The 23,578-nt window shown below is 51.1% G+C and overlaps 2 protein-coding genes across 8 annotated transcripts in view; both read right to left on the reverse strand.

Annotated features, from left to right (window-relative positions):
* On the reverse strand, positions 1 to 12,663 carry CRYGS (crystallin gamma S). 2 transcript variants are annotated; one of them, XM_034780517.1, is made up of 3 exons: positions 12,541 to 12,663; positions 4,670 to 4,912; positions 1 to 344 (listed from the first exon to the last, which is right to left on the reverse strand). In XM_034780517.1, exons 1-3 carry the CDS (start codon positions 12,553 to 12,555, stop codon positions 72 to 74), a joined length of 531 nt encoding a protein of 176 aa, XP_034636408.1. In that variant the 5' UTR covers positions 12,556 to 12,663; the 3' UTR covers positions 1 to 71. The 2 variants fall into 2 exon arrangements, with proteins under 2 accessions (XP_034636408.1, XP_034636409.1); XM_034780518.1 differs by lacking the exon at positions 12,541 to 12,663 and adding an exon at positions 8,217 to 8,602.
* The window catches only part of TBCCD1 (TBCC domain containing 1), a 24,999-nt gene continuing 13,587 nt past the window's right edge, over positions 12,167 to 23,578 (reverse strand). For all 6 annotated transcript variants that reach the window (XR_004647000.1, XM_034780511.1, XM_034780510.1 and 3 more), the window contains one exon: positions 12,167 to 12,798. The gene's annotated coding sequence lies outside the window, so the exon portion shown is untranslated. The remainder of the gene's footprint in view (positions 12,799 to 23,578) is intronic.

Below are 23,578 nucleotides of genomic sequence, written 5' to 3' on the forward strand. Positions count from 1 at the left end.
TTGCATCAGCCACTTGCTTTATTCACAGACTCCACGCGGTTTCCCTGGCAAAGGGGGAACTGCCCCACCCCTCACTCTACAATGCAGCGGAAGGACTGGACAGTGGGGGACACAGCCCCCCAATCAACGGGCTTACGGTACTCCCCCTTCTCCAAGAGGTACTGCCTGCCACGGAAGTTGGGGTGCTCATAGAATACCCAGGCCCCCTCCAGCACTTTGCAGGCATGGATTTCCCGGATGTGGAACTCGTCCATGACCGAAGGGCAGTCCTCCGTAGATTCGTACATCTGGCCACCAAAGTCCCCCTTCTCAAAGATCTGAATGCGGTGCTGGTCTCCACTGGACTGGAACAGGAGACAGAGAATCACACGTTGCTGGGCACAGCAGCACAGTTCTTGCTCATTCTCTCACTATACACAGGGAGCATAGGAACTGCCGGGCTGGATCAAACCTGAGTCCAGTTCATCCAGTATCCTGCCTCTGGCAATTGCCAGATGCTCCAGAGGAAGGTAAACGACCCCACAACAGGCAGATGTATGGTAATCTACCTCCCAAGGTTTCATCCTAACCCCTGGTAGCCAGTGGAGCAGGAGGTTCTGTTTCCCTCCCAGAACTCCGAGTAGCATCAGCTGTTATGCCACAAAACCCCTCGCTCATTGCACTCCTGTACAAGCCCCTTCATGTCCCAGTGGCTTTGGATGGAGGCTGCAGGAGGCCGCTGGCCATGGAGACCCTGGGTTTGCATAGGACTGTGCTGTTTCTGAGCATCACAGGTGGACAATTAAAGGGGCCTCATTACTCTTGAGAGGCAAGAAACCTCCCCCTTCCCCCACCCCCAACCCTGGGGAATGCACTGATGATGGGAACATAGTGACTAGGAGAGGTGACGGGGAAGAGGTAGCTCCCAGGCGTATAAAAGGACAGGCCTGATCAAAACAATCAGCTGGCTTTCCAGTTCACCTGGGTTAGTTTGTTGCACCTCAAGGTGCCCTTAGGCTCCCCCAGCCCATCTGGATTTTTTTTTTTTTTTTTTTTGCTGTACCAGTATAGGCTCCTCCACTGCCCAGAGGCTTTAACACTTGAGCACACCCTGCAGGCTCAGAGATCTGATTCTCCCCTGCTTTACACCTCATGTAGTCACTGGCCCATCTCCAGCTGCTGCCATCCTGCTATGCCAGCGTTAGGATCCCTGGGTGGAAAAGACGGATGAGGGGCCGGGTAGGGCAAACCCAGGCTCAAGGGGAGAGAGGCCAGGGCACTGCTGGTGACGGATACGAGATGCACTGTGGCTGGCTGTGCTTCAGTGTTTTAAACTGATTCCCATTGCTTTAACCCTTCGGTTGCTGCAGGTTTCAGAACTGGAGCCGCAGTGTGCCCCAGAGCAGTAAGGGGTCAATGAGATGGTGACAGCCTGTACTCACATTTCACATGTGCACGACATTATATCTGCTGAGATTTCAAGCACTGAATACCCATAAGCGCTGCAAGGGTGTTAATCTGCAGCTTCCTGTGCAGCCTGGCCCACCTCATCCCTACCTCCCTGGTCTGTTACCACCACCAGCTCCAAGCTGAATGCCACCGTTTCCCTTCCTCAGGGCAGCTTGTTCCTCTTGCCCTCCCCACCAGAAAGGAACGCTTCACTGCTGCCTTGGATGAGCTGGAGGCCCATGCCCACGGGGGAAGGTTCCCATAGCTTATGTTCCTCTAATGACCCGCCAGCTGAGTGCCCCCAGCCGTTGGCTCTTTCAAGCACTGAGCACAGCTGAAGGCAGTCACATACCACTACGAGGCCTTGGCATTGGTGAAGGCAGCACGGGAGGCAAAAGACTCTAAACCAAGCACCAGTTGACTGGGCTAATAGAATTACAAGTTAAATACTTCCACCCACTGTTTAATTATAGAATATCAGCAGGGCTCCACCACTGTTAAAGCAACCGGCAGGTTGCTCTTTGAGACCAGTGGCAGGGGAGGTGGTGTCCTCTGGGACCCACCCGCTGTTCCAGAGGAAAGTCCTGCTGTTCCAGAGCCCCCTATGGGAAGGTATGCTCTGGCTGGAGGATGCTGGAGCAGCTGCTCATGCCCCAGGCCTGCCTCTGGAATATGGAGGCCTGCAGTATTTAATGCGTTGGATTTCCCTCCTCTGGCAGGGGCAATGCTCTGGGCACTAGCTGGCTGGACACTGGTTTATCACCTCTTAGTTTACACTCCTTGGTTGCCACAGGCATCACTGTTAAGCACATTGATTGCCTCCAGCATTACACTGAGACTTGCCCCCCTCCCCTCCTTCCACGTGCCCTGCATTTTTAGGGATGTTCTTTATTCCATACTTAATAGTTCATGGGCAGCTGCACTACAGAGCTACAAAAGCATTTGATCAGATAAAAACATTTCCAACCAACACATGAAGGACGATGCACAGGGTGCTGTATACCATCAGTGAAACTCTGCTGAGCTGCGGCCCTTTCAAAATCAGCTTTGGCCTGTACTTTTGATGCACCTGGCTTTTATTCCCTGCCAGTGGAGAGGGTCACATGAATGCCAGCAGCAGATGAAAGCTTCCCTGCTCTTCACAGCCTAGTCATGGCAACGGGTTCCTCACGCTGGCAGGCTGAGCACAAGCAGCAAAGCCTTCCTTTGAAAGAAGGGCAAAGAAAGCCAGCCAAGCACTGTGTTCTCCTTTGATAGCCACGGGAACTCCCAGCATAGACTAAAGAAGGGGGATGCCCTGGGAAAACTGCCTGCACTTCGCTCAGGATCCCATTTCCCTGTACTCAGGGATACACGCCTTGGTTACCCTGTCACACCCTGCCAGCCTCAACACCAGGCTGCCCTACATTCCCTTCCTCTAAACTTTTGGAAGGGAACCAGCCTTCCCATCCACCTTATGCATCAGCTGTTTCTTTCACACTACTATTGAGCATTCGCTGCCCCTTGCTCACTCAGCAGGTTGCCCATGGGGTGAGCTGGTTGCCAGCACAAGCTGCAGGACAGAGCTCAGATCCACTCCTGTGTAAGAGCAGGTCAGCATGGATTCCTCAGTGAAGCAGGTACACAGCCAGTCTTTCCAAAGGCCAGGCCCTGCGCTCTGCGAGTGCTGGCAGGAGCTACTGAAATGCTTGAACGGAGCGATTTGCGACCATGGCAGAATGAGAAACCTTAGATCCAATGTTCCTGCACTTGGGGCAGGTGCCTGAGGTGATACGGGGCTTAAAATTCCCCTTTTGTGCTCTCTAGTCTTGGGCAGTTGAGGGATCTATCTGGCTCAGGGCTGCTCCCCCTTACGCTGCTCCCCGTACTCTACTAATGATCCTGAGAAACAAGAACAGCCCTCCATGAGTTGGGGTTGTTCTCACCCACTTCGCTGCCAGCATGTGGCAAAGAGGACTCTGCCCTCTGCTAAAAGTCTTGTATCAAAACGCCATTGGCTTTACTTAACATCCTCACTGTCCTTCCAGCCCCTGCTGCAGACAGCAAGCTCCTTCCACGCAGGCCGCACACGTACAGTGAAGCAGCTGGAAGTTTGACTGACTGAAAGGGATGGAGCCTGTGGCCAGTTGAGTTAATGGGAAAAGCAGGCAGCACGCTGTCTCGCATCTCCAACCATCCCTGGGATTCCAAGTAAGAGGGGGCAAGTGGTTTTGTTTTTAATTAACTTTAACTAGGCAAATGGGGTGTGGGATTTGTGCACAGGCAGACACCTGCAAGTCCTCACCAGCGGAGTGCTCCTAGGGGAACCATCCCCCTACCTACACCCCATGTCTGGGGGTTGGGGGCTGAACTACTGCCTGGCAGCCATCTCCTCTCTCTAGTGCCAGTTGCACTGAAACTGAATGACCGGGAGATCGGTTCTAGCAGGGAGCAGAGTGGGAAATAAGCTACAGAGGTTCAGACAAACCCAGGCTGGCACAGGCCGTGCAGGGAAGATTCTCCAAAGCAACTGAATGGGGAGTACAAATCCCAGGGATGAAAATTCCCAGGGGGCTTGTGCCCCTAACTGACATAGGTGCTTAGGGAATGTCACCATGTGTACACACCAGCTGCTGCAAACTGCGTCTGCCAGGAAGAGGAGCAAGGAAAGTAGATGAGCAAACTAAGGAAAACAGGGTACAGAGTAACCACCTCCCCTGTATAAATTCCAAACCCCAGCTTCCTAGAAGCAAACTGCAGCAATGTTATTTCCAAACAAAACTACACTGACACCCCAATTGTGAGAGGTACCCACTGAAACTTACCTACAACCTGCCCAAAGCAAACTGCTTTTTGCACTGAAATCAGTGGGGGAGTTTCTCTTTATCTGTTGACATCACATTTCTTTGCACCACTTCAGCGGGTCATGGGGAAGCTCAGAGCATTTCCCTCTGTTGTGGGTTAGACTGAGCTGCAGCAGCGTTTCAATAGAACTACAGCCGCGTTCTACATGAAAACACTGAAGCTTTCCTGGGAAGATTTTCTTACTCTCTCTGCCTTCCCAGGGTTGTGGTTTGTTCACTTGCCCCTTAGATTGCAACCTTCTGATGATGCAGAAATTGTCCCATGTGACCTGTTGGGATTCTCTTAACCTCGTTCTCAAGTATATCTGGGAATATCCCATCCATTGTGTTATGGAGGAGAAGCAGCAACATGTGTGCTTTGGGGGAGACTGGGGAAAGGAAGGGAAAGTCAGACTTACTAAGTGAATGGCTTTGCATGAGCTGAGGCGGTCATTAAGGCCCATCCAGCGCTGGTACTCGGGGTACTCGCCATGGGTCAGAACGTACATGTTCCCTGCAAAGTTAGGCCGCTCATAGACAACCCAGGCACCCCCCTCCACTCGGATGGAGTTGCAGCGGCTTAGGTAGGTGTGAAAATCAGGGCAGTCACTGTCACACTCATAGCGACGGCCCTGGAAATGCTTGTCTTCGTAGAAAGTGATCTGAAACACAAGCAAAGCAGAGAGAGGGGAGGTTCCTTCTTCCAAACAGATGGTGATGGCTCAGTCGATGACTCTTGGGCAAAAGCAGCGAAGAGTCAGGCTGAGGGGGTGAGAACTGCAAGTGCTGTCACTGAAGTAAGCATGCGTTAGTTAAAATCGTACCATTTGAGCAAGGCTGACACCTTAGCTACTGCCTTTAACATAAAGGCACATCATTAACCGTGAGCAGTTAAAGGGACTGCCCTGGGAAGAAATGACAAAACCTAATATTATTAGAATGGTCTGAATGACATTCAAAGAAAAAGGCAATAAAAAAAAATTGGGGTGGGGGAGAGGGTTGCTTTGGTTTAAATTACTTGCAGTGGGCCCAATCCTGTGAAGCCTCATACTCACCAATAGTCCCTAGAAGAGCGAGTAGCCCGAGGGAAAGCCAGTTTTGTAACAAGAACGGCAGGGTTGGCACCGCTGTTTGCAACCCAAACACCACAGTTCTGTTCTAATTTTGAAGAATGAAACTGTCTGTTTTCATTGGCCACACTAAGGGAAATGCAAAAAGTAAACAAACCATCGAGAGGGAAAAGGCTAGTTTGGTTCACATCTCTTGTCATTTTAATTATTTCAGGGATGGTTTGTAACAGAGGTAAAGACGTTTAGGCTCCAGTCCTCCAAATACTGTGTGAGAGAGCTACTCGCATGCTTTAAAATGAAGCACGTGAATGTTTGCATGATCGGGCCTTATCTATTAACTGCATGATTTTCCCTTTCATAGTTCTCGGAGTCTCTATGTATAACATACATCAGCCTGTTTCCACTTCCTAAGCTATGATGCCTTAACATGACCATTTTGTTTTACCACTGAAAAAAAGTTTCAAAAGTGAAATTTGTAAAATACATTTGATTTCCCTCCCCCATCCTCAATTTGCTTTAACCAAGCAAATCAAAGTTTTGTAGTCACAGAGAACAATTCGCTGCTCCTATTTTCAGGCTGCTTCCCGTCCCCCTTCAAACATGACCACAAAGAGAACGGAGAACCCCTGAAGTTTATGTCCACAGAGCAAAGAATGGACTAACAATAAAGATCAGTATGTCTAGCCTTAGTGAGAAGAGCTCATGGGAATGTGTAAGGAACACGCTCCTCCCCACCAGCCCTCCACTAAGCTCCTTTCACACACACAGACTTCACTGCAGGTGGGCACAGAACCTTAGTTCAAGTGAGATGGCTCAGCTCTAACCTGCAGGGAAGTGACAGGTGAATTCTGGATTGCAGTTCTAAACTCCCGGCCCATCTCTGCAATGGCCTGACAACACACACACTGCTTGGAGCTCAGCAGCCTGAAATAGCCGTCACATGTGACATTCCAACCCCTCAGTCAAACAACCAACCTCCTAGTATAACTCTACCCCGTTAACTGCCAGAACGCCAAGGTAGGGGTTCCACAGCACATAATGCATTTGGGGTAATAGGTGCTTGTGTGGGCCCCATTACCATAGCATCTGAGCTCCTTACAATCAGTAACAACAGCCCATGAGGCAGGGCAGTGCTGGCGTCACTATTGTACAGGTGCCAAGCTGAGGCAGAGAGAGGCTAAGTGACTTGCCCAAGGTCACACAGCAAGTCTGTGGCACAGCAGGTCTCCCAAGTCCTAGACTAGTGCCCTAATCACTGGACCATTCTGCCTCTCGGAGGACACTGGAGCCTCCTGCTCCCCACAATTTAAGTTATATCAGCAACAAGAAAAGAAGTTAGTGAAGCAGCGAGTGAACCTTTGTCCTTGATCTTTAGTCAGTTTCTGTCCTCCAGCAGGCTCAGCCCCAACACCACCAGCTGTCAGACAAAGCACCTTTCCCCCTGCTTAGAAGATCTTAGGTCCCAGTAGTGAAGTAAGTTCTACATGAGCAGACCCTTGTGTCCACCTGATACTGGGGCAGGTCCCTGCCTGCCTGCAGTGCCCTGTTCTCATGCTGCGATGGGACTCGGAGACAGGAGCGGATGACAAGAATATTTTGCACGGCATGCCTGTGCAGTGTCATTGTGCCCATTTTACATACGGGTACACAGAGCAATGAAGGGTCACTCCAGTGTGTCCCCCAGTGGAAGTAGGAAGTTCAGAATTTGGCTATATCTGCCCAGGGCCACTCAGCGAAGCAGCACCCGACTGGGAACCAGCACCTAGGCTCTCAGTCTCATGCACTTTGATCCATAGGCAGAATATAGGGTTGTGAGCTACATCCCTGTCTGCTTTAAACCTGCTAGGAGTCCAAAGTGTAGGGCCTGCTCCCACCTCCACTGAAGTCAGTGGGAAAGCTGCTCTCAACACCCCTGGGTACAGCACTGGAGTCTGAGGGTATGTCTACCCAGCGTTTTGGAGCACCAGACTTGGGCTTGCGGGGCTCATGTTGGTGCTCTAGAAATAGTGGTGTAGACAGCACTTTGAAGCCGCAGCTTGGGCTCTGAAGGCTAGGGAAGGGAGTGGGCTTCAGAGCCCTAGCTCCAGCCCAAGCAGCACCTTCAAAGCGCTGTCTGCACAGGTATTTTTAGAGTGCTGGCACAAGCCCTGCTAGCCCAAGTCTGTCACCCCAGGCTGGGAGGCTCACTCCAAAACGCTGGGGTACACATGTCCTGAAGCAGCTCAGGTGTCTGGGCAGTGCCCTCTTTGGCAGTATGATACACTTCACACAACTGGTCTCCCCCCACCTGTGATCAGAGAGTCAGGCATCAGCATCCCAGCAGTCACGCTGTACTTTCTCCTCGACAGCCTAACTATGGAGCATACACTGGTGCTGGCTGCTAGCTTTGGAACTCAGATGCTTTGCAGACAGACTGCGCATCTTCCCGCAAGCTTGCCACGCTCTCCATGGCACAGCAGTCCTCCCCAGTAAGACACCGAGGAGAGCAACAGGCACTAGGCACATTTGAGTCTCCCCAACAACCACAACATTCGCCTCCCACCTCCGCTCTCCTGATGTACTGTAGCAGAAAGAGAAATATCCAGTGTGAAGAAAAAGGGAGGAGAGACCATGTTTGTCACTCACAATACAGCCCTGTATTTTAAAGTCATTTTATCTGCCTGAGCGAGCTTTCAGTTTGAAAAACTCCTGTCCCCAGTGGAAAGCCACGTACATTTTTGAAACACTTGCTTTTTATTCATTGATCTTCTTTCAGAGAAATAGACTCTCCTACCACTGTGCTAAATTCTGCTCTATTACCCTAAGCTCTTTCTGCACTTCTGCCATATTTGTAAACAAGAGCAGCTTCCTAAGTTGCATCTCTTCCCCTCGGAAAGATACACACACACACACTTACCCTGGTTCCTGTTTTGGACATTTTCCGTTCTAGGCACTACACCCTAGCTGCTGCAGGAATTCCAGGAGCACCTGCAAAGATCCAGAAGCTGGGGGCCCCTTTTTATAAGGCTCCTTTTGTACCAGACATTCGCTTTGTCATGAGAATGGGATCCAAGAATTGAGTCAGTGATTCTAGGGCTAGGGATTGTTTCTAGAAAAGCAAACAGGATTAGGGAATAAAGGGAGGCTTCGCTATGCTCTTTATTTTTTTGCTGTTGCATCATCAGAGCTGAATGGTCTGCTGAGTCAGAACACCAAAACTCGGCCAAAAACATTCCAACTAAGAAGCCCCCTGCCTGGGGGGATGACAGTTTGGTTGCTCTCTCTGCTTTGAACATGCTAAAAAAGATTGATCACCGACTAGAATCCAAGAATCTTAGGCCCTACACCCCTCTGTAAAAAGGGACCAAGCCTTGTGAGAGGACATTTTCCAACTGTTGCAAGGTGCTGTGGTGACAGGTTTCATAAACACATGCTCAGCAGAAGGGTGGGAAGAGAGCTGGAGAGAATGGCCTCTGCTTAGAGGAATGTTTGTGCAGCAGTGATAACACTGAACCGGGCAGTGTAGCCTAATGGATAGTGCATTGGACTGGGACTCAGTAGACCTGCATTCTATACCTGGCTCTGCCAGTAGTCTGCTGGGTGACCTTGGGCCAGTCACTTCTCTATGCCTCAGTTTCTCCATCTATAAAATGGGGATAGCAATATTGACCTATGTAGAGTGCTTTGAGATCTAGGGATCTCTAGATAAGACCTAGTTATTTCTATAGCACCCTCCATCTGAGGGGCTCAAACTGCTGTTAAGAACATTAACAGACATACCCAGGGGAGGGACTTTTATCCCCATTTTACGATGAGGAACGTGAAGCACAGAGGGATTAAGTAAGGTGTCCACGGTCCCACAGGAAGTCCATGTCAGAGTCAGGGACAGAACTAAGATCACCTGTGATTTAACCACAAGACGATCTTTCTTAGGAACACCCTTATACTGACTCGATGCACTGGGCTAGGTAAATACTTAACACAATCAAAGCAGGGCACAAAACAAGGAATACAGGGGTGTAGATGTCTGTGCCCCAGAAGTCACTCTGTTATAAACACCTCTCCAGCTATTGCCTGCACCACTCCAAAGGCTTAGAGAGACAAAGACAGCAGATGAATTTGGCAAGCAGCGCCTGAACCACTCAGCTGTTATTTCAAGTCTGTCAGAACGGATCCATTTCATCCCAATGATTCCGCATGCTTCTGTCTACACCAGCACACCTTTAAACCCTGCCAACTCCAGAGGCACCCTGAGGCCAATAGGTTGATCTACATATCTGCCCAATGGCATCCCATTCTCCTTACTGCCTAATCCTTTAAGTATCAGGGTCTGTGGTTTACACACACTGGTTTTCTGCTAGATGTGAGGCCACTCACCACCATTAATCCAAGAGCTGTTTATGAAGATCCCAGCATCCAGCCTAGGACCCAGCTCCCACTGAAGGGTGCTACAGTGGCTCGGTATATTAATCCCAGAACTGGATTCCCTTTTGCTATCCCACATCCCCATTTAAATGCTGGGTAGGTGCACATCAGAGCCAACACCTCCATTTCTTCCCTGGGCCTAGGACAGACAGCCACTTGTGGAGGTCCGGGGGGGGGGGGGGGGGGGGGAGGGGGGAAGAGGAGTTTGCATGAGTAAGTTGTCCTGTGGGGGGCAAAATTGTGACATTACAAAGCTATGAGGGTGTGTTGCCAAATTAGATTTTTATCATCATCCTGCAAATGTGTAAAACAGATTCATCATCATCCACTGTGGATTGGGTAGTAACCCGAGGGTGTAGCTGGGTTTGTCCCACACCTTTAAGAGCCATGTCCAAGTCTTATCTTCACTTATTACTCAGGCAAAACAAACACCCACTGTAACTTCAAAGTTACAAAAAGAGGAATAAACCTCCCTCTTAGCATAGGGAAAATTCACAAGCTAAAACAAAAGAGTCTAATGCATTTCCTTGCTATTATTTACAATTTCTGTAATTTTTAGATGTATCAGTTCAGGATCTTTTTAGGAGCTGGGCTACCTGCTTGGTCTCTCTCTTTGTCCTAAGAGGGAACCAACAAAGAGAACAAACCCAACCTCCCCAGATTTGAAAGTATCTTCTTTCCCCATTGGTCTTTCTGGTCAGGTGCCAACTAGATTAATTGAACTGATTAACCCCTTACAGGAAGTGATTCTGTACCTCTGGCCAGGAGGGATTTCTGTTACTGCATACATAAAGGTTATTACCCTTCCCTTTATATTTATGACACCCACTGATGGCTAGGAGAGTTTTGGCTGAACACCAGAAGACTAGATCACCCCCTGCTGTCAATCCAATGTCACTCCTCCACTGAAGTGAATGGAGCTATACCAATTTGCACTAGCTGAGCATGTGGCCCCACTGTCTCTCCTCAGACCATACCTCAATCCCCTTCTCCCTCCCACTTACTGGCTCCAGGAGCCTGCTGGAAATGTTGACTCATGCGTGCATAGGTCCAGAAGATGTTGAGGCTAGAGCATCAGATCCCGTTATTTTCCTTGTGCTCCACACATTTGGTTTCTCTGTTTCACATTTGCCAGTTGGGTGGTTCAAATTACATACAACATAGTGAGATGTTTATCAACCACGCAGCAGCTTGCCTCGTTTGCCTCACTAATTGTGAACTGATCAATCAGATGTACCCCACGAGCCCTGCTCCTGCCCTGGGTCAGCTGGCTCGAACTTGAGGAGCTAAAAATTGCAGCGGACATTCAAGCTCAAGCTGGAGCCCAGGTTCTGGGATCCTCCACCCTTGCAGGGTCCCAGAGCTCAGGCTTCAGCCCAAGCCCAAATGCCAAGCTGACTCAGGCCAGTCGTGGTTAGTTTTTATCTCAATGTAGACATACGCTTGGAGACTGGTTGTCTTGAGAGCAGATATTGAAGGTGAGACCCACTCCCGTTGATTTTCAACTGTGGAAAGCTGAAATATTGATGACAGGAAACACTGCTCAGATCAAATGACTGTTGTGACAGGGATGCCACAGCTGATACTACCTCACTGACCTCTAGGACTGAGAAGTCTCACCCACTGTTGCTAAGGGAAGTAATGTTCCCCCCCACATGGAATATGACCACATTTACATGTCAGAGCACCGCAGGAGCTAGAACCGTAGGTGGCCGGTGAAAATATTCTTTGTGGTGGGAAGAAATGAGTCAAAACAGTCAGACACTGCTCTCCAGTGCACGTGTGCGGGTTGCTCTCTCCATCCCAGCCTGTGTGCAGGGGAGGGCTGGGGGGGTGGGGGGGGCAATAGGAGAGTAAGCCCACCTCACCCACACATGGCTGAGCCTAACTCTCCACGCTGGCCTGTTGACTCTCAGAATTCAGAGATTTACTGTGGCCGGCTCTTCTAAATGTGAGGGGGATGAGTGAGGAGCTGTAACAGGAGATGGTTTTGTGAGGCTTGGGTTTATTTGGGGCAGTAGGACGACATTGGGTGAGGGGTTATTTGGGAGCTGGATGGCGATGTCTGGCTCCTTTCTCTGCAGCCCCTTCCCTCTGGCCCACTCCCTCCCTGTGTGGCACCAACCCCAGAGCCAGATCTGCTCCCAAGCAACAGCAGAGAAGGCCTTGCCCCCACCACACCAGCACGGGGCATGGCTGCACTCAGGAGGGACTCCGCACCATGCGGGGGCCTGGCACACCCCTCTTGCTGCCGCCTCTGGCGACTCTCCCTGCTTGTCCTGCTACTTGGCAGCCAGGCAGCTCTGTGCCAAGCCAGCCTTGGAACTGCCAGAGGCAGAGCTTCACCCACTGAGCTGGGCTAAGGTTGCTCAGATCTGGGGGGCTGAGCCCCCCAATCCTTGGCCACCTCATTACTGAGAAATTTTTTCCTAGGAAACATGCTTGAGTTGGCTTAAAATTCCATTTATTGACATTTCACAGAAGCACGGAAGAGGCAAAGACCTAGGCAATTTCATGAAACTTCATCCTTTAAGTGCTAACGCCATCTCCACATAGAAAAATACCTGAAGTTCATTTTACACACTGGAGAGAGGGGGGGGAAATAAATCAAACATTTTCTTTTCATTTATGAAAGGGAGCAACAAGCTCTTCCCCAGACAGGTACACATAACAGCCCCATGACCCTGCAGCCAGTGTCACACCAGCGTGAGTGCCTTCGCAGGATACGTACATGTCCAGAATTTTAACTAAGCACCCACCCTGCCTAAGAGACCCACAGCAAGGCACAGGCTTGTCTTTGCAACACCTTTCCTTACCACGTAATCCTTCATCTGGTTTCCACCTGAAGCCAGCTGGAGAGCTGATGTACCCCAAGTCCTGGAAAGGAGCAAGGTGATGCAGTGATGTCTTGAACAGAACAAAAAAAAAAAAAAAAAAAAAGAGTCCAGCTCATGCTGATGCCGAGGTCCAGATATCCTAATTAATTTGCAACACCGCAGGAGTGTCTAACCAGCATGACCCCAAAGCATTCACTGGAAACCACCGTCAGTTTGTCACCATCCATCTTCACAATGCTGTAACAAAACACAACTTCACTCCAACCATGCAATCACCAACAATTCAGTGACTTCCCCTCCCCAGGCCAACAGCTTGCTGGAGAAAAACCCAGAGCATGATCAGTTTGAGTTAGCAAACTATTCCTCACCCTTTGAAATGTGTGGTGATTGTACCCATACCAGGGGCAAGTGTCTGGCTCCTTGTGCACCACCACTAGGAAATTCAAAAGATTGTATGGGAAAGAATTCTTTGAGGCATCAAGGAAGTGGCCACTAAGGGCTTGTCTATAGAGGGATTAATCCGCAGAATTAACGCACAATACACCTCTACCCCGATATAATGCTGTTCTTGGGAGCCAAAAAAAAAAAAAAATCTTACCGCGTTATAGGTGAAACCACGTTATATCGAACTTGCTTTGATCTGCTGGAGTGCACAGCCCCGCGCACCCCCCCGGGCACTGCTTTACCGCATTATATCCAAATTAGTGTTATATCGGGGTAGAGGTGTATTAACTCAATAATTAACCCAAGCTGCACCAATAGTGTACACAGGCTGGCTGTGCCTTCTTTCAGTTTACATTTCTGTGTCCACGCAGCAGGGGCTTGCTGTGCACTAAGTGCATGGAATTCTCAGAGGGTATCCCATGGTCCTTTGCTTCAATGCTACACAGTGTGCATGCTGGGGTGGTTCTCGCTGCATGCGGTGGGATACAATGAAGAAGCCAGTGGAATTCCAGGACTTGGAGTAAATTCAAAAACATCCCATGCTTCAGCTCTCTCCAGCCCATCATTCCTCTCTTTCTGGAGAGGCAAGTGCCGTTTGCAAATTGCTGTCAGCCAGCATGGACCCAGCAATGCTCCATACCACTATGCTGGCAACTGCACATAGATAGAGGCTGTTTGGGATGTAGTTCAGCTCTCGAAGCTGAGCAACTTGGCTTTATCTTTGGAGTTCGCCCACCGCATTACCAAGCAGATATGGCGACTCCAGCAGCAGCTCCTTCAGCAGCAAGTTGGGCAGTGGTGGAGGAACAATGAAAGATGAGGATGAGGAAGACAAGGACGACACAGAGCAACTGCTACTACCGGAGCTGTTCCTGAAGCAGGGTCACACTGTGCAACACCTTTTAAGGGCTTGGGAAACGCCCCAGTGGGGATTGGTGGGAAAGGATTGTTCCATAGACCTGGGACAACCAGCAGTGATGAGAGAATTTCAGGATGGCAAGCCCCAGAGCTGCAGTGGCAGCATACCAAACATGCGGTGCCCAAACCCAGAAAGACGCTGGTCGCCAATGCCACATGCTAGCTGGTCACCTCCTAATGCTACTGGTTCATAACCAGCCAATTCGTAATATTCAGGAGAAAGTTGATGGCTTTGCACGTGTGGGGTTCCCAAATAGCATTGGGGCAACTGATGGGATCCACATGCCAACTGCTTGTCCCCCACACCATGGCTCAGAGTGTATAAGAGGGATATTTCTCCATGGTGTTCCAAGGGCTGGTTGACCACCGTGGCAGGTTCATAAACATAGGGTGGTCTAGAAAGACCCACAATGCTAGGCTCTTTCAACACTCAGCTCTAATTATCTGAATAAATAAAGGAGAATTTGCCCCCAGCATCGTTCTGGACATTAATGATGTGGCAATTACTCCAGTTATCGAGCGAGACTGCTGCTGCTGCCCTGGTTCATGATCCCATCGCCTCAGTAGTTGCAGAATGACAGCAGAGTGTGCATTTGGCCATCTGCAAGGAAGGTGGTACTGTTTGTGGAATAGGTTAGAAGCTGGAGAAAAAAAAACCCATGCTGCAGGTTATATTTTGCACAATATTTGAGATAGTAAGTGAGAAAGCCTTTCCGATGGGTGGGAGGCTGTGGTGCAGAGACTTGCTCAGGGGTTTGAGCAGCCAGCAAAATGTCCAATGGAAACAGCGAGTGCAGTATTGTCAGGGATGTCTATGGCTCTTGGAGTTTCAGGCCTGAAAATGCGCAGCTATACATCCAGCTGTTATCCCAACTGGGAATGGATTGTGAGCTGTGAAGGCTCTTTGATAGGTGGTAGATGTGGCAATCCTTATTTTATCTTGTCTGTGCCTTTACCCTTTTGTAAAAACCTCTGACTTAGTCAAAATGAATGGACTGCCTGTATAAAGTGCATCGCTGACTCTTTCTGAATGGATTTTTAAACCAGCAGAAATGAAGCTTTAAACAAACAATGAAGCAAAGCTTTAAAGTGACAGTGCAGTGGACGGCAGACTACAAGGGGTGAGTACACGCCTCGTTGTTGCCTCTTGTTCTTGGGGCGTCTGGTATTGAGTGGCAGAGCTCGAAGTTATCAGGTGCACTGGATGGCTCAAAAGCGCTGCTTTCCCAGGTGCAATTGCTCTCGCTGCCCTGAGCTTGGGACAGGGAATGGCCTCTGAGAGCATGACTGCAGGGGTACAGCGGGGAACATATGCTGGTGTTCCCAGTACCCTGTGTTGTCCAGGGGCTGCAGAAAAAAGTTACTCACCTCTCGTAACTGTTGTTCTTCAAGATGCGTTGCTCATATCCATTCCAATTAGGTGTGCGCGCACCATGTGCAGTCATTGGAAAGTTTTTCCCCTAGCAGCACCGTCGGGTCAGCCGTGGAGCTCTCTGGAGTGGTGCCTTCATGGAGCTCAATATATGACCCTGCCGAGCCGGCGCCTCCTTAGTTCCTTCTTGCCAGTTACTCTGGCAGAGGGGAAGGCCGGCGGGTTTGGAATGGATATGAGCAACACATTTCGAACAACAATTACGAGAGGTGAGTAACCGGTTTTTCTTCTTTGAGTGATTGCTCATATCGATTCCAATTAGGTGACTGCCAAACCTTACCTAGGCAGTGGGGTCAGAGTTAAGGAATGCTGATTGGAGCACCGCTCTGCTGAATGCTGCATGGTCTCCGGCATACCGGACGATGGCGTAGTGAAAGGTGAAGGTATGCACCGAGGACCAAGTCGCTGCCCTGCAGATTTCTTGGATCAGGACTTGGGCCAGGAATGCTGCTGACGAGGCCTGGGCCTTAGTGGAGTATGCCGTGAGAGCCGGGATCGGCACTCTGGCCAGTTCATAGCACGTGCGGATGCAGGACGTGATCCAGGAGGATATTCTTTGAGATGAGACCGGGAGGCCTTTCATCCGGTCCGCCACCGCTATGAACTGGTTTGATTTTCTGAACAACTTAGTGCGCTTGATGTAGAAAGCTAGTGCTCTTCGAATACCGCGGGAGTGCAGCCGCTGCTCGCGGTTACTGGCATGAGGCTTAGGGTAAAGGACAGGCAGGAAAATGTCCTGGTTGGTGTGGAAGTGCGACACCACCTTGGGGAGAAAGGCCGGGTGTGGCCTGAGTTGCACCTTATCCCTTGGAAAACTGTGTAAGGTGGTTCAGAGGTGAGGGCCTTTAGAGCTCAGACACCCTCCTCGCAGAAGTAATGGCAACCAGAAAAGCTACCTTCCATGATACAGGAGGGAGCAGGTCGCCAGTGGTTCAAATGGAGGCCCCATGAGCCTGGAGAGGACCAGGTTAAGGTCCCACGCAGGGACAGACTGCCTGATCTGGGGATGTAGGCAGTCCAGACCTTTGAGGAAGCGACCAACCATAGGATTGGCGAAGACGTATCGACCAGACGCTCCGAGGTGGAAGGCCGAGATAACAGAGGTGTACCCTTATGGAGGACGCCACCAGGCCTTGCTGTTTCAGGTGTAGGAGATACTCCAAGATGAGAGGTACCAGCGCCTTTAGAGGGGGTGTATGATACTGGTCACACCAGCACAAGAACCTCTTCCACTTCGCCGGACACGTGGCTCTAGTGGAGGGCTTTCTGCGGCCGAGGAGGACCTTCCTTACTTGTTCTGAGTACAGAAGTTCCATGGGGTTCAGCCGTGAAGCTTCCAAGTCGTGAGGTAGAGGGACCGTAGGTCAGGGTGACAGAGGTGACTGTAGCCCTGAGTGAGTGAGTAAGTCGGGGAGGAGAGGTAACGTGACCAGTGCGTCCACTGACTGCTCCAGTAGAGTAGTGCACTAGTGTTGTCGAGCCCATGCTGGAGCTATTAGAATTACTTCTGTCCCCTCCCTGCAGACCTTGAGCAGGACCTTGTGCACGAGAGGGAACAGGGGAAAGGCACAGAGCAGGTGACGTCTCCAAGGTAGCAGGAATATGTCCGTGAGGGAGCCTGGGCTGTGACCCTGGAAGGAGCAGAAGGGTAGGCACTTCCTGTTGCGTCGAGTGGCAAACAGGTTGATCTGGGAAACCTGCACTTTTGGAAAATGAGGTGTATGACATCCGGTCAGAGAGACCACTCATGGGCGCGGAAGGACCTACTGAGGTGGTCCGCCAGCGTGTTCTGAACTCCTAGTTAAAAGGATGCTTCCAGGTGAATGGAGTGGGCTATGCAGAACTCCCACAGCTGAAGGGCCTCCTGGCATAGGGGAGAGGAACAGGCTTCCCCTTGCTTGTTGATGTAAAACATGGTGGTGATGTTCTCTGTTAGAACTGTTACGCACTGGCCTTGTAGTCAGGCCCGAAAGGCCTGGCAGGCTAGGCACACCGCTCTCAGTTCCCTGATCTTGCTATGTAGGGACAGCTCATCCTGGGACCACAGGCCCTGTGTCTGAAGATCTCCCAGATGCGCATCCCATCCCAGAGCTGACGTGTCTGTGACCAGGGACAAGGAAGGTTGAGGGATGTGGAAGGGGACTCCTTCGCACACAGCTTGAGGATTGAGCCACCAGTGGAGGGATGTAAGGACCTCCCTGGCATCGTGACCACTGAATTCAAGCTGTTGCGTCCCAGGCAATAGGCCGAAGCAAGCAATGCCTGCAAAAGTCTGAGCCGGATCACGCAAGTACAAGCAGCCATGTGGCTGAGGAGACTCAGGCACCCCCTTGCTGTTGTGGTTGGGAATTGCTGGAGGCTTTGAATTATGTCCATGATGGCTTGGAATCAGGTCTCCAGCAGAAGGGCTCGCGCATGAACTGAGTAACACTGCCCCAATGAATTCTATTCTCTGGGTCGGTTCCAAGGTCGACTTCCCCATGTTGAGGAGAAGATCCAGTTGCTCAAACGTGTACCTGACCAAACGGATTTGGGACTGCACCTGTCCCTTGGTGTGGCCCCTGAGCAGCCACGACCAGCATGCACTTGGTGAACACTTGGGGGACTGTTGAGAGGCCTAATGGTAGGGCAGGTAGTGAATTAGTAATACTTGCGGTTGACCACGAAGTGTAGGATGTGCCGATGTGCGGGACAAACTGCTATATGGAAATACGCATCCTTCATCTCAAGGGCTGGAGAGCAGTGCCACAACCTGGAGCAGTACCCTGATCTGGAGCTGCGCGGGGTCACTAAGCGGCATTGGGACCAGAACCTGCTGCGTAATGGGGAGCAACACGAGGACTGACGTCGCGAGCAGGAGCGCTGGCGCAATCTAGAGCAGCACCGGGACTTTATCAACTGTGCCGAGGGCTGGAGCATCGCTGGTTTGCCATACGATGCCGAAACGGTGCCATATGATGTGGTACTGGAGGCTTGGTGCAAGGAGTGAGTGACCTGGGCACTGTCATGGCAGTGAGGTCCCTCACGGTCTCAAAGGTGTCCAGGGTGGATAGTAGCTCCACCTCCTTGATGACCTGGGCCAGGGAGTCCAACGGCACCGGATTCAACGGTCCCCTTGCGGGAGGAAAGTCGACGGTGCCATCTCCACATACTTCAGCATTGGGTGCTCCTCGTGAGGATGCACCCCATTGGCGGACCTCTGGAACAGAGAGCTGCTCCTCTCTTGCTTCTGGTGCCACTTCTGCACTGGGGAATGGGAGCAGTGCTGGGTCAATCCCACTGGTTTCGGAGCCGGGGAGTGGTGGTGCTGCGGGTCTCTGCCAGAGCCCGTCCAGGGTGCTGCTTCCACCACTGCCGCCGGGGTGCTATGCACCATATGAACTCAGTGCCAGGTCCCGCCGCGCCGGCAGAGGCTGAGGTCTAAGTGCCACCTCCATAAGGAGCTGCTTGAGGCGAAAGTCTCACTCCTTTTTGGTTCTGAGGCAAAACCCCTTGCAAATCCTGCACCAACTGGCTTGGTGAGCCTCCCCCAGACACTTTAGACAAGCGTTGTGGGGGTCACCCATTGGCATGGGCTTGCTACAGGACTTGAATCCCTGGTACTTAGGCATGTAAGCCCTCCCAAGAAAAAGTGGTCAGGACAGAGGATAAACCCCCCCATCCCAACTGCTAACTACTAATACTAACTAACAATTAAACTAACTAATACATATAGAGAACAAACAAAACAAGCAAAGGTAGGAAAACGTGGTAGAACTTGCTGAGCAAGACGCCACAGTTCCAACAACCATCACTGGCCGTAAGAAAGAACTGAGGAGGTGCCGGGTCGGCAGGGTCATATATTGAGCGCCATGAAGGCACCGCTCCAGGGGGCTCCACATCCGACCCGATGGGTGCTCCTAAGAGAAAAACTTTCCAACGACTGCACACACCTAATTGGAATCAATATGAGCAATCACTCGAAGAAGAACATGGCTGGGTCCTGGCTGAGGGCACTGGATTGTCTGTATGCCCACTTGCAGCATGCGCTGCAGCAGAGCATTCTGAGCTTGTACAACCTCCTTGAGTCACCTACGCATGTGTCTTTCTTCCTCCACAGTGCCTTTTGCCATGGCAACGCTGTCCCTAGCCACTGTGACACTGTTTCTAGCCACTTCAACTCACTTGTTCAATAGCTCCCTGTCTTCTTCCATCTCTGACCTCAAATACAACTACCAGCTCTTCACCAGTTTCTTTTTATTTGGTGGGAGGGGGTCTACAATGAAAGCTGGGTATTTCATCCCAAATTCTCTGTTTCTTCCCCATCAGCCATGGATAAAAAAACCTAGCCAAGCAGATGTTAGTAGTATTCCAGACAGGCTAGGATATCCTTTTTAATGTGTCTCTCATTCCCACCCCACCACCCCCGAGATTCTTGGCTCTTAGTGTGCCCACACAGCCAGTAGGCGATGTGTGCTCAGGAGGGCTAGATTGGCTTGAGTTGCAGCTGTGCCTCGGAGGCTGGGGGTGGGATTGGGAATTATATTCCCGCTCTGGCTTTGCAATTTGGCTGTGCCTTGGAGTTGTTTCTATGGTGTCAGAGGAGTTAGTGGGGAGCATATGGAATGAGTGGGATAGTAATCAGTGTCCTGACTCTCAGTGAAGTTACATTGAGGTAGGTGACTAGGCGACAGAGAATGGCTTTATTAACAACGGCAAAGGGCAGACCAGTGAAATACACGGTGAAGAACTTCACCAAGCCGGTCCCCCAGAAGTGTGGCAGGAGTGGAGGGCATGCCAGAGCAATGACTGTGCACCTATCCCCACTCCTGCAGATGGTGGGTGGGGGGAAGGGGGAAAAAAGAAAAAAAAAAAAAAAAAAAGCAAGCAATTTCTCTGATTCTACTTTATCTCCCCTGCAGACATGCTGAAAAGTGCAGAGAAAAACAGATCAGGTTCTGCACTGACTGTCCGAAACACGAACTGCTCCAACCCTCTCTCTATGCAAGTCTGTGGAAAGACATTAAAAGCTGTATGCTATCCATAAGGTTGATCTCTTTCTGTGTATGAATGCATGTTTATAGCTCATCAGGGAGCTGTAGGCTTAGTGCTTTACAGGCATGCAATGCCCATGTCATCTGAGACTACTAACCAAACCACTTTTCCCAGAGCCACTGTCCCAAATGGCTCAAAGTTGCACAACTGAGTGTTTTCATTATTCAAATATGCTGCGGGAGGGGAGCGAGGGAATGAGAGATAGAGTTGCAGGGGTCGGCAACCTTTCAGAAGTGGTGTGCCGAGTCTTCATTTATTCACTCTAATTTAAGGTTTTGCATGCCAGTAATACATTTTAACATTTTTAGAAGGTCTTTTTCTGTAAGTCTATATATACTATTGTTGTATGTAAAGTAAATAAGATTTTTAAAATGTTTAAGAGCTTCATTTAAAATTAAATTAAAATGCAGAGCCCCCCCCGGACCGGTGGCCAGGACCCGGGCAGTGTGAGTGCCACTGAAAATCAGCTCACGTGCTGCCTTCAGCATGTGTGCCATAGGTTGCTTACCCCTGGAGTAAAGATTGCAGCTGTGCCATGCTGCCAGCCACTATTTTGAGCAGATAGACAGGGGTTTTGGAGGCGAAGAGGGAGCTCGCATTTGCCAGACAGGACAGATGCAGAAAAGAGAAAAGAAAATAAGGTAGATGGATACATGTCCTCCGTGGCATATGCTTGTAAAGAGTTGATGGTCGAGGTTTTCGCCTGAGACAGAAGCCAATTGCTCGGCTGGAGTAGACGCCATTTTGAAAATGTGGGCTAATAAAGGGAGGCAGGTGCTGGAGACTCGGAAAGGCTCCCAGCTCTCACCCGCCAAAAAAGGCTGTAGCCATGGGGCACTTGGCTCAGAAGCTAGCACAGTGGTGTCATATAACAAATTAAAATTTTATTAAGATGATGAAAAAAAAAATTGTGAACAGAGTTTGAGCATAGACGTTTCTGGTTATCAGGGAATAACATACAGATTATCGAGGGTGCAAACACTGGCTTAAGATCAGGTGGCATGAGGAATCCATTATCTGCAATATCCCCGATTGGGGGTAAAAGGTTGATGGGTCAAAGTACAGACATTGAGATATGAGGGTATGAAGTTCATAGAGTGGTTGTGTTCGGGTGTGGAGTATAATGAGTGGATATGATGATGAGGATGGATTGACTCTCATTTGGTGAGATTTAATGTTTAGGGAGTTTATGGTTCCAGTTCATATGATCCAATTGAGAAGGTCACTTGGTTCCTTTCTCGTTGTGGGAGAACGATGTCACTCTGGCTCATGCCTCCTGGTACTGTTGGTGGCTGGTGACGTGCTCGATGTAGATGTCCCTGGACCATCGGATGGCGTCTGAGATCATGAGGCGCCGCATGAGACGTGCGTAGCGTCGACCAATCCCACAGGTCCGCAGCACACGCTCGTTGCAGGAGTCCCAGGCGCCCAGGGCTCCGACAAACAGGGCGTCCATCTGCACCTCATAGCCCTTCGCTCTCAGGGTGTCAGCCGGGGGGGGGGCGTACTTTTCCAGCTTACGAGCTCGGGCTTCACAAAATGCCGGAGTCCTGTTCTCAAAGGAGACCATGACGTCAACGAGGATGATCTTTTTCTGGGCCTTGTCGGCGACGACCACGTCAGGTCGTAGCTGGCTGTCGGTACCGGGGATGGTGCAGTTCACGGAGATCTCCCCCAGGCGTGGCGCGATGGCTTTCACCAGGCGGTTCTGGATGGCTTTGTGGCGCAGCTGCCAGGCTCTGGAGTGGGGTTTGTAGCTGCACAGGACGTTTTCGTTGGGGTAGCCACACTTCCTGCAACGTTGTCTCGGTTCCCGTGGCGGACGGCTCCATTGAGCGGGACGCAGTTAAGCTGGACACGGTGGATGAACCGCCAGTCGGCGAAACGGGTGAAGCCGCCCCCAGCAAGGAACTGGTTTGCTGGCGTCCCACTTGCTGGTCAACTCAAAGGCTTTACCCTGGTCCGGTTTACACTTCAGGGTTTCCACGTACAGCGAGCGGATGGTGGCCTTCAGAGTCCTCTCCACCAAGCCCCTGGCCATCGGGGTGATGATGGTGTTGTCGTCCGACCTGATCTGCGGCACCCGGACTCCCAGCTCCTGGCACTCCTCACACCACTCCCAATGGCAGCTGATGTTCTTCCCCAGGCGACGCGTGGCGTTGCGAGTGCGGGACCACCGTGAAGCGATGTCGCGCCCGTCCCATCCGAATTCCCCATCCAGGGAGCCACTCAGGAAGGTGGCGATGTCTTGGTTCGAGGGGGCTCTGCCAATCCGCTTCTCTGTCGCATCACACAGGGCGTTCGCTGCAATGTTCCTCACCGTGGCGTCGGGACATGTCAGCAGGCGTGAGTTATCACCGCGACGTCGCACAGGTCACCCATGCGGGGGACGTTGGCACCGCCGTGCCTGTGGGCAATGTAGACCTGCTAGTTGCTGGCTCTCTGGGGAAGGAACAACCACTACTTCACCAGCTTCCGGATGATCTTGTCTGCCTTGTTGAGGGGCACCTTCGCCATGGCGGATCCTCTTAGGGCGAACGAGATGCGTGGGATCAGGAAGGTGTTGAGGGCGTTTATCTTCTGCCACGGTGCCAGCAGGGAGGCATCTATCGTGGCGGCATCCTGCAAGATCTTCTGGATGGTGTCCTTGGGTGTCTGCCGGACACGGAACCCTGTTGGCATGCCCAGGTGCTGGTATGCCTGCCCCTCTGCCAGGGGGATGACGGGCTCACCCTGGATCTGGAACCCTGTTGTCTGCACCGAGTCCCTTTTGCTGCCATCAATATGCAGAGTTGCGCACTTCTTCGCATTGAAGCGGAGCCCCATCCAGTCAGTAGCTCAGCTGGTGGCATCTAGCATACCTTGGAGGCTCTCTGGGTTGTCCGCGGTCAGGACCAGATCGTCCGCGTAGGCCAGAATGCTGAGTTTTTTGCCGTGCAGGTCGAAGCCGGTCAGGCCACTGGAGATGGCTCGGATGAGCGGTTCCATGGCCAGGTTGAAGATGATGGAGCTAAGGGGGCATCCTTGTTTCACGCCGCGGCGGATGGGGATGGCATCTGTCTCTCCGTCCGTGGCGTGGATGGTGGTGGTGCAGTCCTTGTAGAGGTCCCGGAGGATCTGGATGAAGGTTTCTGGCATCTCGAACTCTCCCAGGGTGGCAAAGATGTGATGGTGGGGTATGGACCCAAA

Source organism: Trachemys scripta, chromosome 9, assembly GCF_013100865.1.
Source record: "Trachemys scripta elegans isolate TJP31775 chromosome 9, CAS_Tse_1.0, whole genome shotgun sequence".
NCBI classification, from domain to species: Eukaryota; Metazoa; Chordata; order Testudines; family Emydidae; genus Trachemys; species Trachemys scripta.

Excerpts from the sequence above, each read along its gene's own strand:
- CRYGS (XM_034780518.1), bottom strand. The coding sequence starts at position 8,237 with ATGTCCAAAACAGGAACCAGG. Across the intron at positions 4,913-8,216 it reads TGTCCAAAACAGGAACCAGG|ATCACTTTCTACGAAGACAA; the intron begins GTAAGTGTGTGT and ends CTTGTGTTTCAG. Across the intron at positions 345-4,669 it reads CATGCAAAGCCATTCACTTA|TCCAGTGGAGACCAGCACCG; the intron begins GTAAGTCTGACT and ends CTCCTGTTCCAG.